Source organism: Manacus candei, unplaced genomic scaffold, assembly GCF_025592945.1.
Source record: "Manacus candei isolate 608988 ecotype Guabito, Panama unplaced genomic scaffold, ASM2559294v1 h1tg000046l, whole genome shotgun sequence".
Classification (NCBI taxonomy): domain Eukaryota; kingdom Metazoa; phylum Chordata; class Aves; order Passeriformes; family Pipridae; genus Manacus; species Manacus candei.
The window spans coordinates 9,375,733-9,394,398 of record NW_026138094.1 but is presented as its reverse complement, the minus strand read 5'-3'; the positions used below and the strand labels follow the sequence as shown (position 1 = coordinate 9,394,398).

At 46.3% G+C, this 18,666-nt stretch overlaps 1 protein-coding gene across 3 annotated transcripts in view; it reads right to left on the bottom strand.

Moving 5' to 3' along the window:
• Positions 1 to 18,666, bottom strand: part of NTRK3 (neurotrophic receptor tyrosine kinase 3) — a 209,272-nt gene that overhangs the window by 2,889 nt on the left and 187,717 nt on the right. For 2 of the 3 annotated variants that reach the window (XM_051796556.1, XM_051796557.1), the window contains 2 exons: positions 17,600 to 17,674; positions 460 to 618 (listed from right to left, as the gene is read on the bottom strand). In XM_051796556.1, the coding sequence (XP_051652516.1) occupies positions 460 to 618; positions 17,600 to 17,674 (234 nt within the window). The remainder of the gene's footprint in view (positions 1 to 459; positions 619 to 17,599; positions 17,675 to 18,666) is intronic. The other variant, XM_051796559.1, reaches the window with a different exon arrangement.

Genomic DNA, 18,666 nt, shown 5'->3' with positions numbered 1-18,666 from the left:
CCTGACGGCAAAAAGCTCCATGCAAATGTGCAATATGCAATATAACAATTAGCCTTAAAACGATTTCTCACAAACTGGAGACTGCAGTAAGAGCCTCATACACAAAAGGAGAAAGCAGAGGAAATTCAGGGCATGACAGTAACTCAGATCCCAGAAGTAATCTCGGTATCCCCAGTTCTGGCAGCACCCTGACAGTTTATCAGATACGACAGAGGTATCTCAGCAACTTAGAAAGGAGAGGCTGAGGATGGGCCATTATATCGTTTTTGCAGAGCCCTTTGATTCCTGCAAGCCTCAGTTTTCCCTGAGCTCTTAAATGGAGATAATGACACTTATCCTATGTCATCACCATGGGAGTGCCAAAGAGGGGACCACTCACATACAAAATGCTTTGCAAACAACCTGGAAAGGAGAGATGGCAAAAAAGTACAGTTTTCAGCTGTCTCAGCACTGTTGTACCTCTGTGTTTGAGAGCTGGAACCAGGGCTGCTTCCCATACGTGAAGATCTCCCAGAGGATCACCCCGAAGCTCCAGACATCACTCTCTGTTGTGAACTTCCTGTACATGATGCTCTCTGGAGGCATCCAGCGGATGGGCAGCATGGTGTGTCCTCCAACCTGGGTGAGGGCAAAGGCACATGGAAATCTGAGTGGTGGGAGTCCTGAGGAATGGGTCAGCCCTGAAATGATGTGGACCAACTCAGGACCTGAGCTGTTCCAAAAAGCTGGGCTAGCTGCTGCCTCCCCAACCACTCATGGGTTTACCCTCCAATCCCACCTGGTTAACATGACAGATAGGGAGTGAAATGTATCAAGATAAATGATGTCTTCTCCACCCAAAATGGTCTTGTAAAGAAGTCAGATGCAAAATGTCAAGAACATACTCCAGCCCTACAGTTCTGCTGAACCCAGGTACACAGGAGGAAACAAGTGTCCAGCAAAGCATTGCAGGGCCTCAGTGCTCCAAGGCACTCACCAGAAATACAGAGTGAGGTCTGTCCCTCTTCAGAAAGGTTCTCTAAAACCCTTCCACAGCCATCTGTGCATCACCTAATTGCATGAAAGGTTTTGTGCTCATAAAACTGTGCTACAGGCCTTTTCAGAGAGTGCTTTGAATATGTAAATGATTGAAGGACCGCACTGCAAAAAGGTGGTCTGTTGGTAAAAACAGGCTCTAACAGGCAGGGATATGCCCAGCATTTAATGGAGGAGGGAAATCCAGCCCCTTTGGAGAGTTTGGAAATGGAAGATCCCATGGGTGTATAAAAATGGGGTATGCCAAGCCAGGGAAGGGTACTTTCCCAGGTAAGGCTCAACCCTTCTCTAGGGCACATGAATCCAGCAGGTGTACAGGAGACTTGCAGGACACATGCAAACAGTTCTAGAGTAGATGGATTTACCTGCGGATTCACTAGAGATTCCTAAACAAGTGTCTCTGAGCAGGACAAGTTTTTCTCTGTTCTGTCCTGCTAAGAAGATCCATCTGTGGGGAAACAGCTAATTGCTACAGCCAGCTGGTGCTGGAAGCAGCAGGGCTGCAGGTCTCCAGCACTCATTTCTGCTGAGGGTAAAGTGCCCAAGGTTTTAGTGGAGATGAGAAAAAGTGCTTTCGTGGTGCTGCTTGGAAGGCTGCTTGTCTCATTACAGACACCAAAAAAGCAAGTTCTGATAACTTTGTAGCACTGCAGCTGAATCAAACAGGCAGAAATCTCTCTGGTCCCATGAAGGGTGAGGGAAGAAGGTATCTGCTGTCTAGGATTCCAGCATATGTGTGGCTATTCAAAATAATGAGACTGTTGTGCTCGCTCAGATGAAAACATTTCTTGTACAAACAAGAGCTCTCCTGTGAGCTGCCAGTTTTTCCACAGGTTTCGTTGACTGATTAAAGCAGAACTAGTGTGGGGAAGGTCAGTACAGAGACACTGCAGCGTTTGGAAGCAAGAGGGAGGTGTGTTGGAATAGGGTGTGAAAGTGGTAGGATGCTCAGCTGGCTTTCTGCACAGAGGGGCTCAGACTTCTCTGGGGTTTGACAGAATTTAGACTCAGTTTTGCAATGTTGTAGTCAGAGGACTGCAGACCAACCTTCTTCCTTACTCTGAAATAGACCCTCCTCAAAAAAGAGAAGGAGTTTGAAAAGTCTCAGGAAGATCTTTCTTCCTAAGTGCAGATGCCTGAAGATAAAAAGCTCATTGCAGCTCTACACCTCCTATTTAGAGATGGCTGGGCTGGTGTGTTCTCAGCTTGCTGCTCTGAACTCCCAGGAATGTTCTGAAGTAATGGAAATGGAAATACGCTTTTCTTTGTTTGTTCCTTTGAAAACCTGGCTGCAATTTCAGCTCTTTCCTGCATTCCCAGCTTTTACAAGTTGCTTTCCCTTCTTGTGAAGGGCTCTGAGGAAACATTATCAGCAGAACAGGACATACATCAAACTTGATTGTGGCAAAAACTGTTTTGTGTTAATGCTTATTTTATTCTTCTTTAAGTAGCGCTAAGTCCTCAGTTTTCCAGCAATCTCAAGATGATTTACGTATTGCAAACCATTTGCAATATCCTGAACCTTGCAGGATCATTTGTGATTACAGGTAGCACAAAGTAGTAAGCACAGTTAGCTCCCTTTTGAACAGGTTCAGAACATATGAAACAGGTCCTCAGCTTACACAGTGTTGCAGCAGTACTGCTCAAATGGGAGGGCCCTGATTTACACCACCATCTGGCCCTGAAAGCATTGCAGAGAAGCCAGTAGTCCCATCTCAGTTCTAGTAAGCCAAAATGAAGTTAAGGTCTTCGGTCTGCTCTAGACACATCCTGGTGAAGAACTGCCAACAAAGTGACATAGACAGTCAACAGTATTCCCAAGGATGTGACGACACAACCTTGGCATAGCTCATACAGTGGAGTCTAGGGACTGCCAAAGCATTCCTCCCAGCCATGTGTGTCATGTGAGAAAGCTTTTACTAAAAATTAATCTGGTAATAATTAATAATTAAATTAATTTGGGGAAAAAAAAACCTAAACAAGCAAGCAATGCCCAGAAAGGTGTGGATCCCAAAACATGGCCCAACTATTCTCAGTGATAAGGTGTTCCTTGCAGAGGTATCCTTTGCATCTCAAAGAGGGAACCACATTTTTGAGAGCAAATGTTAAGCCTTGCATTTACTAGCTATAAGCAGAACAGGCATCAATTAAACTCTACTATAAAACCACTCCAATGTCTAGCCTAGCACATAAGGCTGACTATTACATTTTAAAAAATCACCTTTGCCTATCCTTTACTGCTTCCCTTGCAAACTGATTAGGATTAAAATTCCCATTTCACAGATGAGAAAGCAGATGCAGGAAGGCAGGGAAAGGCCCTGCTCTGAATCTGTGTAGCGAGTGAATGCCAAGTCAAGTCTTCCTGGTCTGCAGTCAGCCATACCCTGTTATTTGCTGATGTAGCAAAATGATTTAGAGTTGAGCATAGAGGGATTGTGCTACTGATGCCACAGGAAGCTGAGTGTGTCCAAGGTGACAGAAATCCTTTGCATAACATGTAGTGGTTGTGAGCTGTGTTTTGCCACTGTAGACTTGCACGTGATTCCCACAGCTACATAACTGTTTTAGAGGACCAGCCATTGCCAGAAGCATAAAAGCAAAATGATGCTATTAAATCAGGCCGAAAAAAAAGGATGCTCTTTTTATATTTTGCAAAGCCAGTTTATAAGGCATGTCCTTGGCTTTGGAAAGAATAATTACCATGTCTTCAAGGAGAAGGTGAAAGTTTGTTTTAGTCAAACCTCTGCTTTCTCAGAGATGGGCCTGGCAGGTTTCAGAAATTAGTGACCATGCAGGACTGGTGTTTGTTAGGGGCATGCTACTTCTGAGACTTCTCTAAAACAGCTATGTCATCTTCCCACCCCATCTTCTCTTTTTCTCTGGGATCCAGGGATGGGGGAGCCCACCCATCACATCGGCTCATCTTCTAAAGACCCTTAAGGGTAAAATGTTCTGAAACAGTGGCACTGCAACATCGTCCCTGGAGACATTCCACAGCCTGGAAGAGGGTTTTGCTTGAAAGCAAATAAGACAAGTAAATCCTCTTCTGTTCCTCTCTTAAAATCCTACGATGCTGCCAAGCTGCCCTTTCTCCCTGTTATCTCAATGCTTCATAGACCTGCAGACTGGCCTCTTTATCTCATTGCCATGGTTGTCTAGCTTTGCTTGACATTTTTAGCTCTCTAACTTTCTCTCCCTAGATCAACTTCCCATGCCCACATTGACATGCTATTCCCACTGCTTTACTCTTTCTGTTCACAGTGCTGTCCTGGTAATAAATAGAGCAATCAGTGCACATCCTCTGAGCGGCCAAAGTCTTCTTCTCTCTCCACTTCAAGATCACATTATCACCTACTCGTTTCCACCCCTTTCTGATGGATGCTCCCAAGTGCATGACCTGGGCTACAGCCACATGTTTCTGATACTCCAGGGCATCTGGCCTCTGCTCTTAAGCCTCATTACATACCCAAGCCCATGGTCTTGCAAGACAGCCAGTCACTCCCTCTGAGCAGCTTATTGCTGTATTAGATATGAACCTCAGGGAGCTGGGGGAGGTTCATGAAAGGCCAGTGTTAATGGCCATTAGGGAGAAAGATAATTACTTAATGCTAGAACAGCACTTTGAGGATGTAAAGCTATATAAGTGCTATGTACGAGTAGCATTATAAGGCTTGAGGTTTGTCTGCTACCAAGGAAAGCTGGTGTCTGGGGGGAAAATTCTCCTTGTCCCAGCTTTCTGAATGACATCCAGCTGATTAGGAAAGGAAAAGATGACATGTTATCCCCAGTGAGTTTGACAGCACAGCAGCAGGTAGTAGAGCAGCAGTGTTCAGAAAAGACTGTGCAACATATCCACAGTTTAAGCCACTAACAGAGATACAGCAGAAATCAAAACCAGAGTAGGGCTGAAAAAACCTCATGAGAACTTAGGACTGGTGGAAATACAGATACTAACATATTAAAGGCAACTTTTGATGGGAAGACATGTTTTGCCCCTCCCAGCCCTTATACTGGGGGCAGGGTTGTAGCCCAAAATAGCATTTAGAGGGGAACTACTGAGCCATTCACTCTATGCCCACAGATGAAAGTTCCTTCACTGATCTCAGCTAAAACCAGGATTTGGTCTCTGGCATACTCTCAGGCTGTGTTTTATTTTCCTTTCTGTGCAGTTTTTTTCCCCAATGTTGAGATAAAATTAAAAAAAAAAAAAAAATCAGTCCTTTTTTTTTCCTTAGTCATTCGACATTTCCTTTCCAAGGTCATTTGACACCTTTCTTCCTGTTCCTGGCATACTTGATGGAGGCTCTGCTCCTACTCCTGCCTTGGAAAGGCCACAACAACCACTGCAGGTGGATTTGTACGGCAAAACATTATTTGAACTTCCTGAACTGTTGTGCAGGAAGTGGAGACATTTGAGTTCATACAGAATCACGCAGCAGTAGTGGAGACCTTGGCACCATTCCTCTCCAGGAAAATCCACTCAACATCCAATCCACTCAACCTAGTGATAAGACACACATTCTCTGATTGCCATCTCCATTCCTGCTGCTATAGGTAGGGATGACCTGGGATCTTCTTTAATTGCAGACCTGGCTGCCATCCCAGGCTGGGCTGCGCCAGAACATATGTCCTTTAGACCTCAGCACTAGGAGCTGGGTGATCCCTGGAATATACTCAGCTCTGAGCCTTCCCCCAGCAGCCAGATGTATGTTCCCATCAGGACACGGTGATTCCTGCTGTGGGCAGGATGTGCTGTAATTCAGCACTTCTGGACAGCCTTGTATGAATAAGAGCCACAGGTGGCTGGGTCACCCGAGAGGACGCAAGGGCAAAAAAAAAAAGCAATGAAAGCAAGAAGCAGGAAAAGCTCCTCTGTTTGCCGAAGTTGAGCTCCTAGAGAAGAGCAAACAACAAACAAAACTGCTGTAGATCGTGCTTTTGTGAGTCAATGCTTGTCAGTTCAGGTTGGGGCACAAGAAGGTGGCTTCTCAGGGGCGATATAAAGGGCAGCACATGCTCATGGCTGGGGATTCAGGAGGAAACACTCCTTCCCTGCCTTCAGCCTGGATCCAGCAGCACTGAGAAATGTTTCCCTATCAGATGTGCCAGTATTTTGTATCTGTGAGTCCTGACAGATTCTTGCACACCTTTTGCAAAGCAGAGGGATCAACTCTGACATGCCAGACAGAGCTGAGCTTTTGCTGACTCTTAGCTGTCCAGCTGTCCAGCACTTCCTAGTTTTAACTGCCACCTTACTAGGCTCTCAAGTATCCAAGTAGTTTAGATCAGAGGTAGCTGAATTTAACTGCAAGTTGTGACTGGATATGATTCCCAAGTGCTTTACCTGTAATTTCCTTTCAGCTTATCCAGAAAGAATGGTGCTTGCTATATCTGAGACTGCACCATTGCCAGAATTACTCTGGCCTCCAAAAATCCCCAAGGTGTTCTCCTGTCTGAAAGGCATCATGCTTTATGGCCATACCAGCCCCAGGGTGAGCCTCTTCTGAGTGATTCAAAAGCCATCATAGCCCTGTCCTTGCCTTCACCTCTCGTGCCTTTGCGGTCGCTGCTGTCATAGCCAGTGCTGAATGCGAGTTTAAACATGGTCAGCAAACAAAAAAAAGCTTCCATCAAACTTTTCAACTTATCTGAAAATAAGTTGTGTCCTCACCATGCCCCAGTCTCTGGGAATGGCAGATATGATCTTCTCCCGATTCTCACTGGCTACATCAACCATCTCCTCCATTGCAGTGGCAGTGCCACAGCATAAGGCTGGCTACATCCCTGCATGCCAGTGACTGAAGACATCTCACAGCAATTTTCAATGGATTTTGCAGACTTACAGAATGAATGAAGCAACCTGGAGCTGTTTCTCCTACTCACATGGAGCTGCGCCGGGTGTCTCAGCCTTGCCGAAAGAAGGGGAGATGCTGGTTTCCTGCTGGCAGAAGGGAGTGGGTTTGATTTGCCCAGAGAGAGAATGGGGAAAAGAACTAAACGTTCCTGCAATGAGGTGATGTAAGGAGCTATGTGGACTTGCTCAGGAAGAAGAAAGACTGACCAGGAAGCATTACTGTGAAATTGAGAAAGGGGTGAGAGCTCCCTGCTGTCAGTAGGACTGTTTGGCAAGGGACTGTTTGTTCCCCCTAGATGCACATACTGTGTTTAAACATGATTCTAAAAATAAAGCCTGCCATTGACATTGTTTTTCCTTACTTCATTTAACAATCTAGTTGCTTTATTACCTGTAATTCTGAATCACGTTGAATCAAGCAGTGTAATTTGCAAGCAGGGACAGTGGCCTTCCCCCCCCCCATCTCTGCTCCACTGAGCCTGTTTTAATCCCACGGTTTTCAGCATTCCTAATGAGCCATTAACAAGCTGACAATTACTTATGCAAATGAGGGGGCAGACATGGAGGGGTGGCTGTAGCTAGAGGTAAATTCTGCTGTCTCAAAACGGTCTGAGATAAATCACTATTGCTCTAAGAGTTGCCTGTGCCCAAGAGTCTTCTCAGTTATATTATTTACTGCCTGAAAATGCCAGAGGTAATGCAGAGGATGGTTAAGAAAAGGGAAACAGAGGAGTAATCACACCTACATTTTAAATTATATTTGCCAATAATCTGTTTGGTGTACACCTTACCACAACTCACCCTTCGCCTTTTCTTCCCAGAACTCAAAGCAGCTGCACCCACTGCTTGGGAACAGCTGCACAACCAGCCTGCAGGGGAATGGCCAGTTTCATGTGTTCACCTAAGTAAAAACTCCAGAAGCCATGATCTTCAACACCAGGACATAAACTGTGAAAAACCCCATTCATGCCTCATTCAGCTGGGGGGATGTGGGAGCAGAGCAGCTGTAGTTTGCAAAGCATCTTGCAAAGAGGTCAGAAAGGCCACCACCAGCTCCTGGTAGGTCCAAAGCCCTTGTCTTAAAGGTTGCTGCTAGAGCCTTCCTAGCTGAAGAAGAGGTGACCAGCCCCCTGGATCCACTGAAAGATTCTTGTGGCCCAGAACAACAAGACCCCACAGGAGGATATCAGACAGAGGAGGAAAGTTGTAGCACTGGGGAAGGATCCTCTGGTGGGTTTGCCCAGTTGGCACTGGGGAGGTGTGCAGGGGGTGCATGCAGATGGTGGCCTTTGCGGTCTCCTGCATCACAGCCACAACATGGGCACGCATCTGGGCTGATCAAAAGCTGCCTTTCTCCTGGTCACTGTCAAGATAACGGCAGAGGCTGAGAATGCCATTAAATCTATTAAACTACAGCCTTCAGGCAGTTTGTCAGGCACCTTATAAATTTACCAATTTGTCTCCACCAGGCTAGAGACCCTTGCACCACAGCACACTTTTTTAGGACAGGTCTGCTCAGAGAGGTGCAATATCCATGAGACAGCACAGCTCTTGGCTGGTTCCAGATTCAAAGGTAGTCTGAAGTGTGCAAAGACTGCTTGTGCCAACAGAAACTGTCCATGACTGATCTGCATTGCTGGTATTACTACAAGAAATGCTTAATAGCTCAAAAGCTAATCAGATAGAAGCTAAGTTAAACCATCATGTGCAAGAAACGTGTCCATTAGGATCCTGTTCTTTTGGAGATGCAGGGAATGAAAATCAACTCAGTTTCTGGCTTCAGAAAATAAGGAAAAGATTTACCCAACAAATCTTAACCTAGTGATATAAAGGCAAAGTCTCAAAATGGCCTGAGAAATGCAGCTTAGGAAATAGAAGCAATAACTTGCATGTGTGATGACTCCATGCTAAAATGCTTTCAGATGGGTATCTCATAATCTCCCTTTCCATCATGTCTCTCTCTCTGTCCTGCCAGTGACTTCCCTCTGGGTAACCAACAACGCTCCATCTTCAACTGCAGCCAGAGCCATTCCTGACTGAGGACTACACAAGATTTAGATAAGGCTCCATTACTTAACTGCTGGATATTGGATAATCAGTTCAACTCCCTTGGCATTAATCATAATAATATTCAAAATTCATTAGGCTAGATTGTTTGGAAATCTATTTCTTGTTAATGTCAAATTCACTGAGCATCGGCCTGGCAGCATACAGACAGAAAACTAATACAAGGCAGGGTATGGATCTCCCTATGGAACAGTTCTTTTCTTCATGTGTAGCTGGACAGTGATGTGGCAGCTCCTGCCTGGTTTGTCATTTGTGAATCTTGTTAAGAGCAGTGGAACACCCTGAGCACACCATGCTGCCTGTTTGTTGATCAAGGGAAGCCACAGAAATATATAGCTGGATATATAGTATATAGTTAATCATATTTACAACATTTACTGTGGAGTTTTTAAGGGGGAATATTATATGTTCTGATTTACACCCACAAATATTAATAGCTTTTGTATCTAAAACCTGGATAAGCAACCCAGAGAATTCTATGTGCAATCACAGTACAGAGGTACAAAAATTGACAGTATAATAAAAATTAAAATCTGTCTTTGCTTTCCTGAAAACTTACAGCACTTTAGATTAAAGGATGGGGCCTTAGCATTTTATCAAGATGAAAATCTTTCAGGAATAAAATAACTGGATCATTCCTTCTGGCCAGTTTCACATAGACCAGTTGAGGATTCTTCCAAACAGTGCACATCCTGATGGTCTGTTTGGCCTCTTTAAGCATTTTCGGTGTTGATGCTTTCCTTCAGAGTTTTCACCCTCTAGTTGAACAGTGGTTTCTGAGCAGGGAAACATCACTGAAATACAGACCAACATCAGAAGACACATGGGCTTTCTCTCCTAATGAAGGCAGTGCAGGCACAGATGGCATCTCAGAGAAACACACTGCAAGCCGTGTTAAAATAAAGAGCTCATCATTGGAGGCTGCAGTGTCACACCTACTAATGATGTGATTAAACTCATCAGTGTCGGTGGGAAAGCTGTGCCAGCTCTGGCACTGCTGAATGCAGAGCTGCATTTCATGGCAGAGGCAAATCCCAGTCTGCACAACCCCCACCCCCATGAGTCAGACCACTGTAGAGACACATTGGAGATAACGATGTTCAAGGTTGAACTTCCTCAGACCTAAATTTGGGGAGGTTGCCATTGATATGTTCTTCACACGACTGACTCAAGCATCCCTGTCCAAAGCTGGTGTAGCAAGGAGGGGAGAGGCTGCAGATGGTGACAGCAGCCCAAGAAGGCCAGACACAGGAAAAGACAGTGACAGCACCCATCTGATCACTGCTGTCATGGGGGAGCAGCAGCAGCACTGGGAACGGGAAGAACTAAAACCAGCAATAAGCAAAATGGTGGCACGTGCAGATGGTGAGGGTGGGTTTTGGCTGCAGGATTCTGCTGGAAAACAAGCTAAATTTGAATTTTTGAAGGAATCAAGCTCTGCATCCTCTTCTTCTCTATTTTTCCAGCTGAGACTTTCTGTGCATTGAACTTCCCTCCATTCTTTATCAAGTTTCCCGGATGCCCTTGAGTAGGACAGAGCTGCTGCATTCCACGCATTTTAACCACTGTGTTAAAATTCTTCCTCCCTACTTTATTTAGCCAGAAGCATAAATAAATAAGCAAACCCACAAACACAGGAACCTGGTTCCCAGATGCCATTAGAGCCCTCGAGCACTAAGTGGCCATCACAGATATCACTAGTTGCCTTCTGCTCCCCTTCCTGCAGCCATCCAGACACTCTATCCCAGTGAGCCCCACTAGGACCACTGCACAAATCCAGCACCCACTAGGACCCATCTGACTAGTTTTGCCCTAATACAGGACTGCTTCTACATGGTCAGCTCTCCAAACCAGGCAAGTTTTCCTAGAGGAGTCTCTAGCCACCAGCTCTCCATTAGGGTTAGCCACAAGCGGAAGGACGGAAGGAGAAAGTGAGTCTAAAAACCGGCTAATGTTCTGCAGTGTCGGATAGAATGAATGACCCCTGCAGACACATGCTGAGCAGACAGGACAGTCCTCAATTATGTCATTGCTGGAGCATTTACTTCAAGGATAAACGTGACTACAAATGCTGGGCTTAAAGCCTTGGCTGCTTTTGCTGCCTTTGGATAAGCCGCTCTAGTCCGGGAGCGTTAGGTATGTGTGTGCAGCATGCACCGGCAATGACACGCATGTCTGCCTATGGAAACACTTTACAGCCCGAAGAGTAGAGCTGAAAAAAAAAACCCTATTAAATATCATTCTTCCCTCTTTCCTTTGTGAGAGCAGGCCCTAAAGGATTTGCTAAGGTATTGATGGGTGCCAATCCATATATCCCAGTGAACAACCCACAGCCTCCCTCAGGAAATCACAAGCAAATCTTGCCTACACGATGGAAATTTCTTGCTTGCCACACTGATTTTCCCCACTCTCATCCTCACTGCATTATCCCTGTGCTAACTTTTATATACTTCTCTCAACATTTTCTAACCTTCAAGCTCACTATTTTGTAAATATTTGCAATCAGGTAGCACATCTCCCCACTCTGGTCATTCTTTAGACAAAGTATTTACATACAGTTCTTTCTGTCCTCAGTAATCAATGGCTTTACACTGTCTTTGTTTCTGCCACACCTCTACAGAGGTTGTGGGGCTGAGTTGAGTATATGTGACTGTGTCCAAAAAGAGTATTTAAAATAATGATTGCTGCAGAGGCACACGCTTCACTCTTTGGCTTGGGTCCTTTACCTGGAGGGCTTCAGAACATCATTTGTTTCACTGGCACACTGAAAACCACATTTTCTAGGGAGCTACCACTCCACAAGAGACCAACCAAGCTCTGCTTGGTTCGAAGAGGACATGGTTTATAAAGACAAAATGCAACGTGGCCTGGGGCAGGCACAATCTCACTTTACAGTGCTACTTGCTGTATATTGATCAGAACGGGCTTGGTGCTTTATTAGCCACACGAGAGGTGCAATGAGCTGCCACTGGAATTTGTGCTTGATAATCAAAGGCATTTGTCATTCTTCCAAATGCTCTGTGAGTAGGTGTTTGATTTGGGTGCATGTGAGAAATGGAGGAAAGCAATCTGAAGAAAGAGGCAGCAGGCATGGGGAGGGTGTCCTGTTGCCCACCCATTGTCCTGACCCACAGGGCATCCCCTCTGCATCATCCTCCATGGCTCCCTGGATACCATCCCACAGGGCAAGGTCTGTGGCTCAGCAGAGCCCTCCACCATTGGCAAAGCTGATCCTGCTGAAACTCGAAGCTGCTGCTGCTGTTCAGCCACTTGGCACAGAGAGCTCCCTCACTGCCCTCTTTTCTGTTTTAGCTTTCCCGCATTTCCTAGACAAACTGCTCTGTTTTTTTTCCCCTCCCTCTCTCTGACAGGTACAGGTGGCCTTGCTGCCCTCTAATTGCACCTCCCCCAGCTGGAATTTTAAACTATTTAACAGCTTTAAATGCACCTAATGAGGCTTCAGCCTGCACTTTGCTGCCATCCCTCTGCTTCTCTGATGCAGGGAAGAAGAGTGGTTTGGAAACCTATCTCGGACTTCCCTGCTTGGAGGTCTAATTACATGGTAACTGGTGACCTCATAAGCACGGGTAATCTGCTGTGTAATACAGGGGTAAATGATCCCAGTACTCCTGTCTTTTCCACTGAAGCCTTCCGCAGAGATGGATATACAGCCGGTTAAATGGTCATTAATCCTTGAACCATTTGACACTTGCCAAGGGCGGTGAGAAATAACCAGCACTGCCACTGGGGCAGTGGCTATGGGCCACTTTCTTAGAGCTGGATGCAGCTGTCTCTGCCTGTCCTGTGGAGGGACACATCCAGAGCCATCTGCAGGAGGGTCGCACCAGAGGCACGTGTGTACCCAAGGGGAACAGGCCCCTGTGCTGTCTGTGCAAGCAGGATAGGGCCAGAGGTTCCGAGCAGCTCTTCCATGACTGGGATGAGCTGTCTGGAGCACTTCCTTACTCTCACTGCAAGGGACGTGCATGGGAGCAGCACCAATGAACGTTTTCCTCTGAAACCATCCCAACCAGCCAGGCACAGCCCCAGGCATTCACCCTGCAAAACTCCAGGAAAATCAGCCAAGAGATCCATTTTCTCCCTCCCCACTATGAGATGCATTTCATTCCCTCCCACACTAACAGCCTGTTGCCCTAGGGCTGGGGGCTGCCTGTCTGACCCCTGGTACCTTTGTGGCAATGGAATATATTTGCATACATTTTAGACACACTGACATCATTCCCTCTGAAGACCTTCAGTTTTTTATAGTAAGCACAGTAATGATTTTCAGATTATAGGCTAATAAAATATTTTAATTTGTTAGGCACATTAAGGTGGGCACTGTATCATTCTCATGACATTTAAATAGTGCTTTAAAACAAAAAAAAAAAAAGGAGAGGGGGGTGGGTTTGCATGCGTTTCTTTCCTAAACAGGAGCACTGAAATAGAAAGTCAAAATCCCACAAGCGGGTACCAAGATCAGCTCTGACACCTCCCCTCTGTGCCTGTTTCACTTGAACACCTGCCAAGTTAAATAAGCAAACATGAGATTGCAGCGTCCTAGTTCCAAACCTGGGTTTGGCAAATGAGGCCTCCTCCTTAGCCACTCTGGCCATGCTGTGCAGCAGTAGCCCCGACTCCATGTGCCATTGGGTCACAACTAGGCTGGGTCACATCTAATGGGTAACACTGAGGTTTTGTGCCTCAGCCTACACTCACCAGTTTCTCCCCTCTGCCCATTTACTGTGCACTCTGATTAACTAACTGGACAAGTCATGGCTCTAGAGCATCCCATCATTTCCATGACATGCATTGTACACTGCGTGCCACAGGGCAGACTGCTGCACCAGCAATTGCATGGTTTGGAGTGAATCAGACTGCACTGGATAAAGCCAGGGGTATTTTGGAGGGGGGAAGTTGCCCTTGCAGCTCCATGGGTTTGTATGGCTGATAGCACTGGAATTTCTTTCCTAATCCGTAAAATGGGGCAGTGCAACTCTACCCTTGGAAGTCTTCAAGACCAGGCTGGATGAGGCTTTGAGCAGCCTGGTCTAGTGGAAGGTGTCCCTGCCCACAGTAGGAGGGTTGGACTGGACAGTCTTTAATGTCCCTTACAAGCCAAACCATTCTATGGTCCTATGAACTCACTGACTTCTCAAGAATGTTGTGCAGGTAATGGCTTGTACAGTGAAAATATAAATGGCATGGAAAAGCCTGCCAGCAAAAGAAGAAATAGTCAAATGTTTAGCTTAGTTATAAACATTTAGTTAGTTATACCTGGCAAAAAAAAATAGAGGGTTACACAATTATTTTGATGGCGAAGAACAGCAAAGATGTTCCCTTGTTCTGTGAGTACTTTTGCCTTGTACCTCACCTGGATCAGACAAGTTTAACAGCAGGCTATTATGTGAAGTCTGTACTACAAGGCTGAGGCAAGTGTGAGCTCAGGCCTCCTCATTATCATTACCTGACCTTGCACGTTCTCTTTTGCAACCTCAGCATTTTTTTTTGTGGATAGAATTTCTGGGTGGTTATTTTAAGAAAACTGTGTTAAATTTCTTCCTTCTGTGCCAGGTACCTGCTGTTTAACAAACGGGCCATGACTAAGCACAGACTGAAAATCAGAAGCATCTCCAATTTAAAGCAATGAGATTCTGGGACTGTCTTCCCTTAGGAGCACATTTAATAGTGATGCTTGATTATGAAAAGGATAAATCTGATGTGATTGATGCAACAGGGGATTAGATTTGATGATCCAGGGAATCCCTTCCAGATCTCTTTAGTCCTAATGAAATTATTTTTTAAGGGATTTTTTAAGGTTGTGGGGAGGATGCAGTGCTCTACTGACGGAAAACAGTGTTGAGGTGTGTAGATACCTACTGATGGTTAGTGGGTCTCCATCCCCAGATTTAACCACTTCCCATCAACAAGAAGGTGGAGCAGCTCTCCTTCCTGGTTCTACCCATCTTGAACATATCAAGAAGAGGCGGGTGCATGGATCCTGCCTGCTTCACTCTTTGAATTTTACAGCTACTAAGTGCTTCCAAAATTCACTCTGTGCAACTTCACCACAAATGTCTCAGCTCTCAGATTCCCTACATATTCCTAGGGTACTTACCTGTTTCCCAACACCATAATGACTGCATCCCTTGCAATCTTTTTTTCATGTGAAAAAAAGATCCTCTCCTTGGTGAGGATGAGCAGGGATCACCTTTTAACAATGGGAAACTGAGGCACAGGAGAACTAACTGAATTTCCCATGGCAGCAGAGGACATCAGTAGCATGGAAGGGACCTACAGCCCAGTCCAAGGCTGGGATTTCACTACTTGACTCTTCTTCATGCACCTAATGGGCTCTCCCTTTCACAGCAGGAATAACAGAACACAAAGTGGTTTTCAGATCAGGCACTCACTGATTTGGGATTTCCATCCTCTGCCAAGCCATAGGGGCTGAGCTTGGGGTTTCTGAGGGCACAACGCAAGGTTGTTTCAGAAGGGATGACCAGGCAAAGTGATTATGTTTTTTTTTCCCCCCTGAGTAGTTTTAATTCTTTAATTCCTACTTACTAATAAGATAAAATGCTGTGATTTCTGCAGGATCAAATGGTGCAGGATAAGCCAAGGGATTTTATTAATTAACATGCTTTTAGAGCTGGGAAAAAAATAAAATAATAATAAAAACGCAACAGGGTGGTAGATAATAGCTATCAACACGGCCCCAGCATTACCTGCCATGATACTGTAGCCAAGAGGAGGTTGTCATATAAGTGCTGGGCACGGCATTTTGATAGCAAATAAAAGTAATAAATCAGAGAGTAAGGCTTTCTCTCTCCAAAATATGGCTATTCACAAACATGTGCTACATTTCTCTAAGGCCTGATCCAGTAACACCATGTATAGCACTTCTATGCTCCTCTGGCTTCCCCAGGGATTGCTTGGAGCAGTGAGTGCTAAGCCCAGTGGCAAGTGGTTGCAAGATCAGATTCATAGTGTGCCAAGAATTTTGGATGAAAAGAGCTATAAAGAAGTCACATATTATTATGTCACATTGCAAAGGTCAACCCTAGTATTTGTTCTGTCATAAGGACATGATTCAAAGGCAAAAAAATAGTGTCAGGGCACAGGGGAAAATAATTTTTTAAAAACTGCCTTCAGGGCCAAGGATACAAAATTACATCAGTGCTTAGAACTAAATTCCCATCCACACCCCACAATTCAATTTTGGCTCAGAAAGGCATAAACGTAACAAAATCACCTTTCAGTGGCAAATCTCATCTGCTGACATATCCCCTGCAAAATCAGCAATATCTAAACCTCACACTCCCACGTGATTCTGGCAACAGTCAAGGAAGTGCCAGAGACCTGCTCTTTCGATTTGCAAGATCCACTCAGCTGCTTAAAACTATGCAGGCATTTGCTGGAGCAGGAGGAATGACCACGACACCAGGTGGTGGGGCAGCCAGTCCTGCATCAGTGGGCCAGGAGTATGTATCTCCCCTTGCAATGCCACAGCGAGGTTTGGGTGACTGGACCCAGGTAATTTATCCCTGCCATGGCTACTTTGTAAATATTTATGCCCATCTCTGTGGGCTTGCTGGCACAGGGAAGCTATTGAGAAAGAAAGTCTTAACTTATAAGGAGTCATAACTGCTCTGCAGCTTGGGTGGATTAGTTTGTTCCATTTCCAGAACGGGCTCAAGCAAAGGCACCCTAACTGTCTGGATCAACAGAGCACTGTGTTGTGTGCCAGCAGCAAAATCCCACAGGACAACCAAGTTTTATGTTTCCACCTCTCACAGGCTCCTGCAGCTCACCCTCCAGCTGGCTGGAGGAGGGTGCTGTGATGCTGTGACAGGCGGGGACATACTGGGCTGAGGATCCTACACAGAGGCTGCAGCACCACGGAATGCTGGTTTGGCTCTGTGGGAGGGAGGGCAGGACAGACAGAGGTGTTACCAGCCCTCAGTGGGCTCACACAGTTCACATGGCTCCCATCAGCCACAGCCTTGGCAAAACCAAACTCTGCTGCTCTGTCAGAGCTTCAAACTTGCACCAGTCCCTCACTGTCTCCCCTCTGGGCAAGGGGTGGGAGCAGCAGAGGGCAGTGATAGTTGACATCCACTCAATTGGCACTGCAGGCATCCAACTGGTCAGATACAGAGAAAGTGTCCACACTACCAGACAAAAGTGTCAGGCTGACAGTCCAGCTGCTCAAATGGTCTGGTTTTAGTCCATCCAAACAGCTGCTGAGGGGACAGTCCCAGTGAACAGTGCAAATGCCACGCTGCTTGGAGTCATGGGTTGGTTTAGCTGCACAGAGACAAAACATGCTGCACTTGCTGCCAGCGGAGCCCAAGGACAGCCTGCACTGTCCACTAGTGCAGGCACAGCCTGGACACTCACAGAGGAAGGTTGCACTGAGGACTTCTCCATTCATCCCATACTATCTCACCATAAAAAGAAGCCCCAAGAGCCGTTATAGTAGAAACGTGTGCAGTTCCCGCCACAGACAAGAGCCCCTTCGCTGCCAAAACGCACTAGACCCGTCCTAGTCCCAAAGCCACTCAACCCCACGTGTCATTTCATGCTCAAGCAGCACCAGTCCCCCGCTTCCAGCTGCCCCAGGGTTCAAGATGCACTCACTGTTGCAGCTGCCGGCGGTGCCAGTCTCTGTCGCTGCCACGCTGCGCTGAACTGGCCCTTCGGACGCGGCCCTTCCTGACAGTGAATGGGTGAAAACAAGGGAAGGAGACAAACAAAAGAGAAGGGAAGGGTGAGAGAGGGAGGGAGGGATGGGGGGGATGAAGCAAGGGGACAAGAAGGGAAAGGGTATGTCTTTAACTGAACCATAGGTCTTTCACTGGCTGCAACATCCCAACACTATGCAGCCCTTGCTGTGAGGGCAAGGGGCAGGTGAGACACTCTGGCCCCAGTCACCACCACCTTGCACCCCACACGATCACCTGCACCAGTGCAGAGGGAGGGCAAGCTGGGTAACAGTCAAGGGAGACTCAGCCTCCTGAAACTTCTCCTTGGCCTGAGAAGCCACGTAGAATGCTCATATAGAATGTCATCCCTTGGGGGACCCAGAATTCCTCTCCAGACAAGAGAAGTTTTAGGATGCTTGAGCAGTTCCTTCATATCTGGTACTTAAACATCCTGCTCCTTGCCCATTGCCAGCCCTCCTGGGCACAGTGCAGGGACTCATCTGCCTCTGCCAGCAGAACAAGACCCAGCCCTGATATCTTTACTCAAGCAAGTTCAGGCTAGCCAGAGTTAACGGTACTGTTGGCCAAATGCACCTCACACACCACCCTACACTTGCCCAAAGTCTTTGTCCCATCAGCACTGTCACAGGCTGGGGAAGGAAATACCTAAACCCACAGCTTCAAATCACCCACAAACCTGCCAGCACTCACAAAACTGGAGCTTAGAAGGGGACAAGGGAAGCAAAATGCTGGAGCATGAAATACAGGACTATATTTTCCTCTGCATCAAAGTAGGAGAGATTTGGAGAATGGGAGAAAGGAAAAGGGACAAGGAGCAAATTGAGAGTGAAGGACTGGCATAAGCTCTGCTGACTTTCTAGTGAGCTTGTTTGTGTTCCCACTGGGGCAAAGACAAAATCCCAAGGTGGAACGGGAGTTGGTGAGCATGGTGATTTGGTGGTACACTTCTCACTGTATTACTGAGGAGCTCAGGCTGAGAGC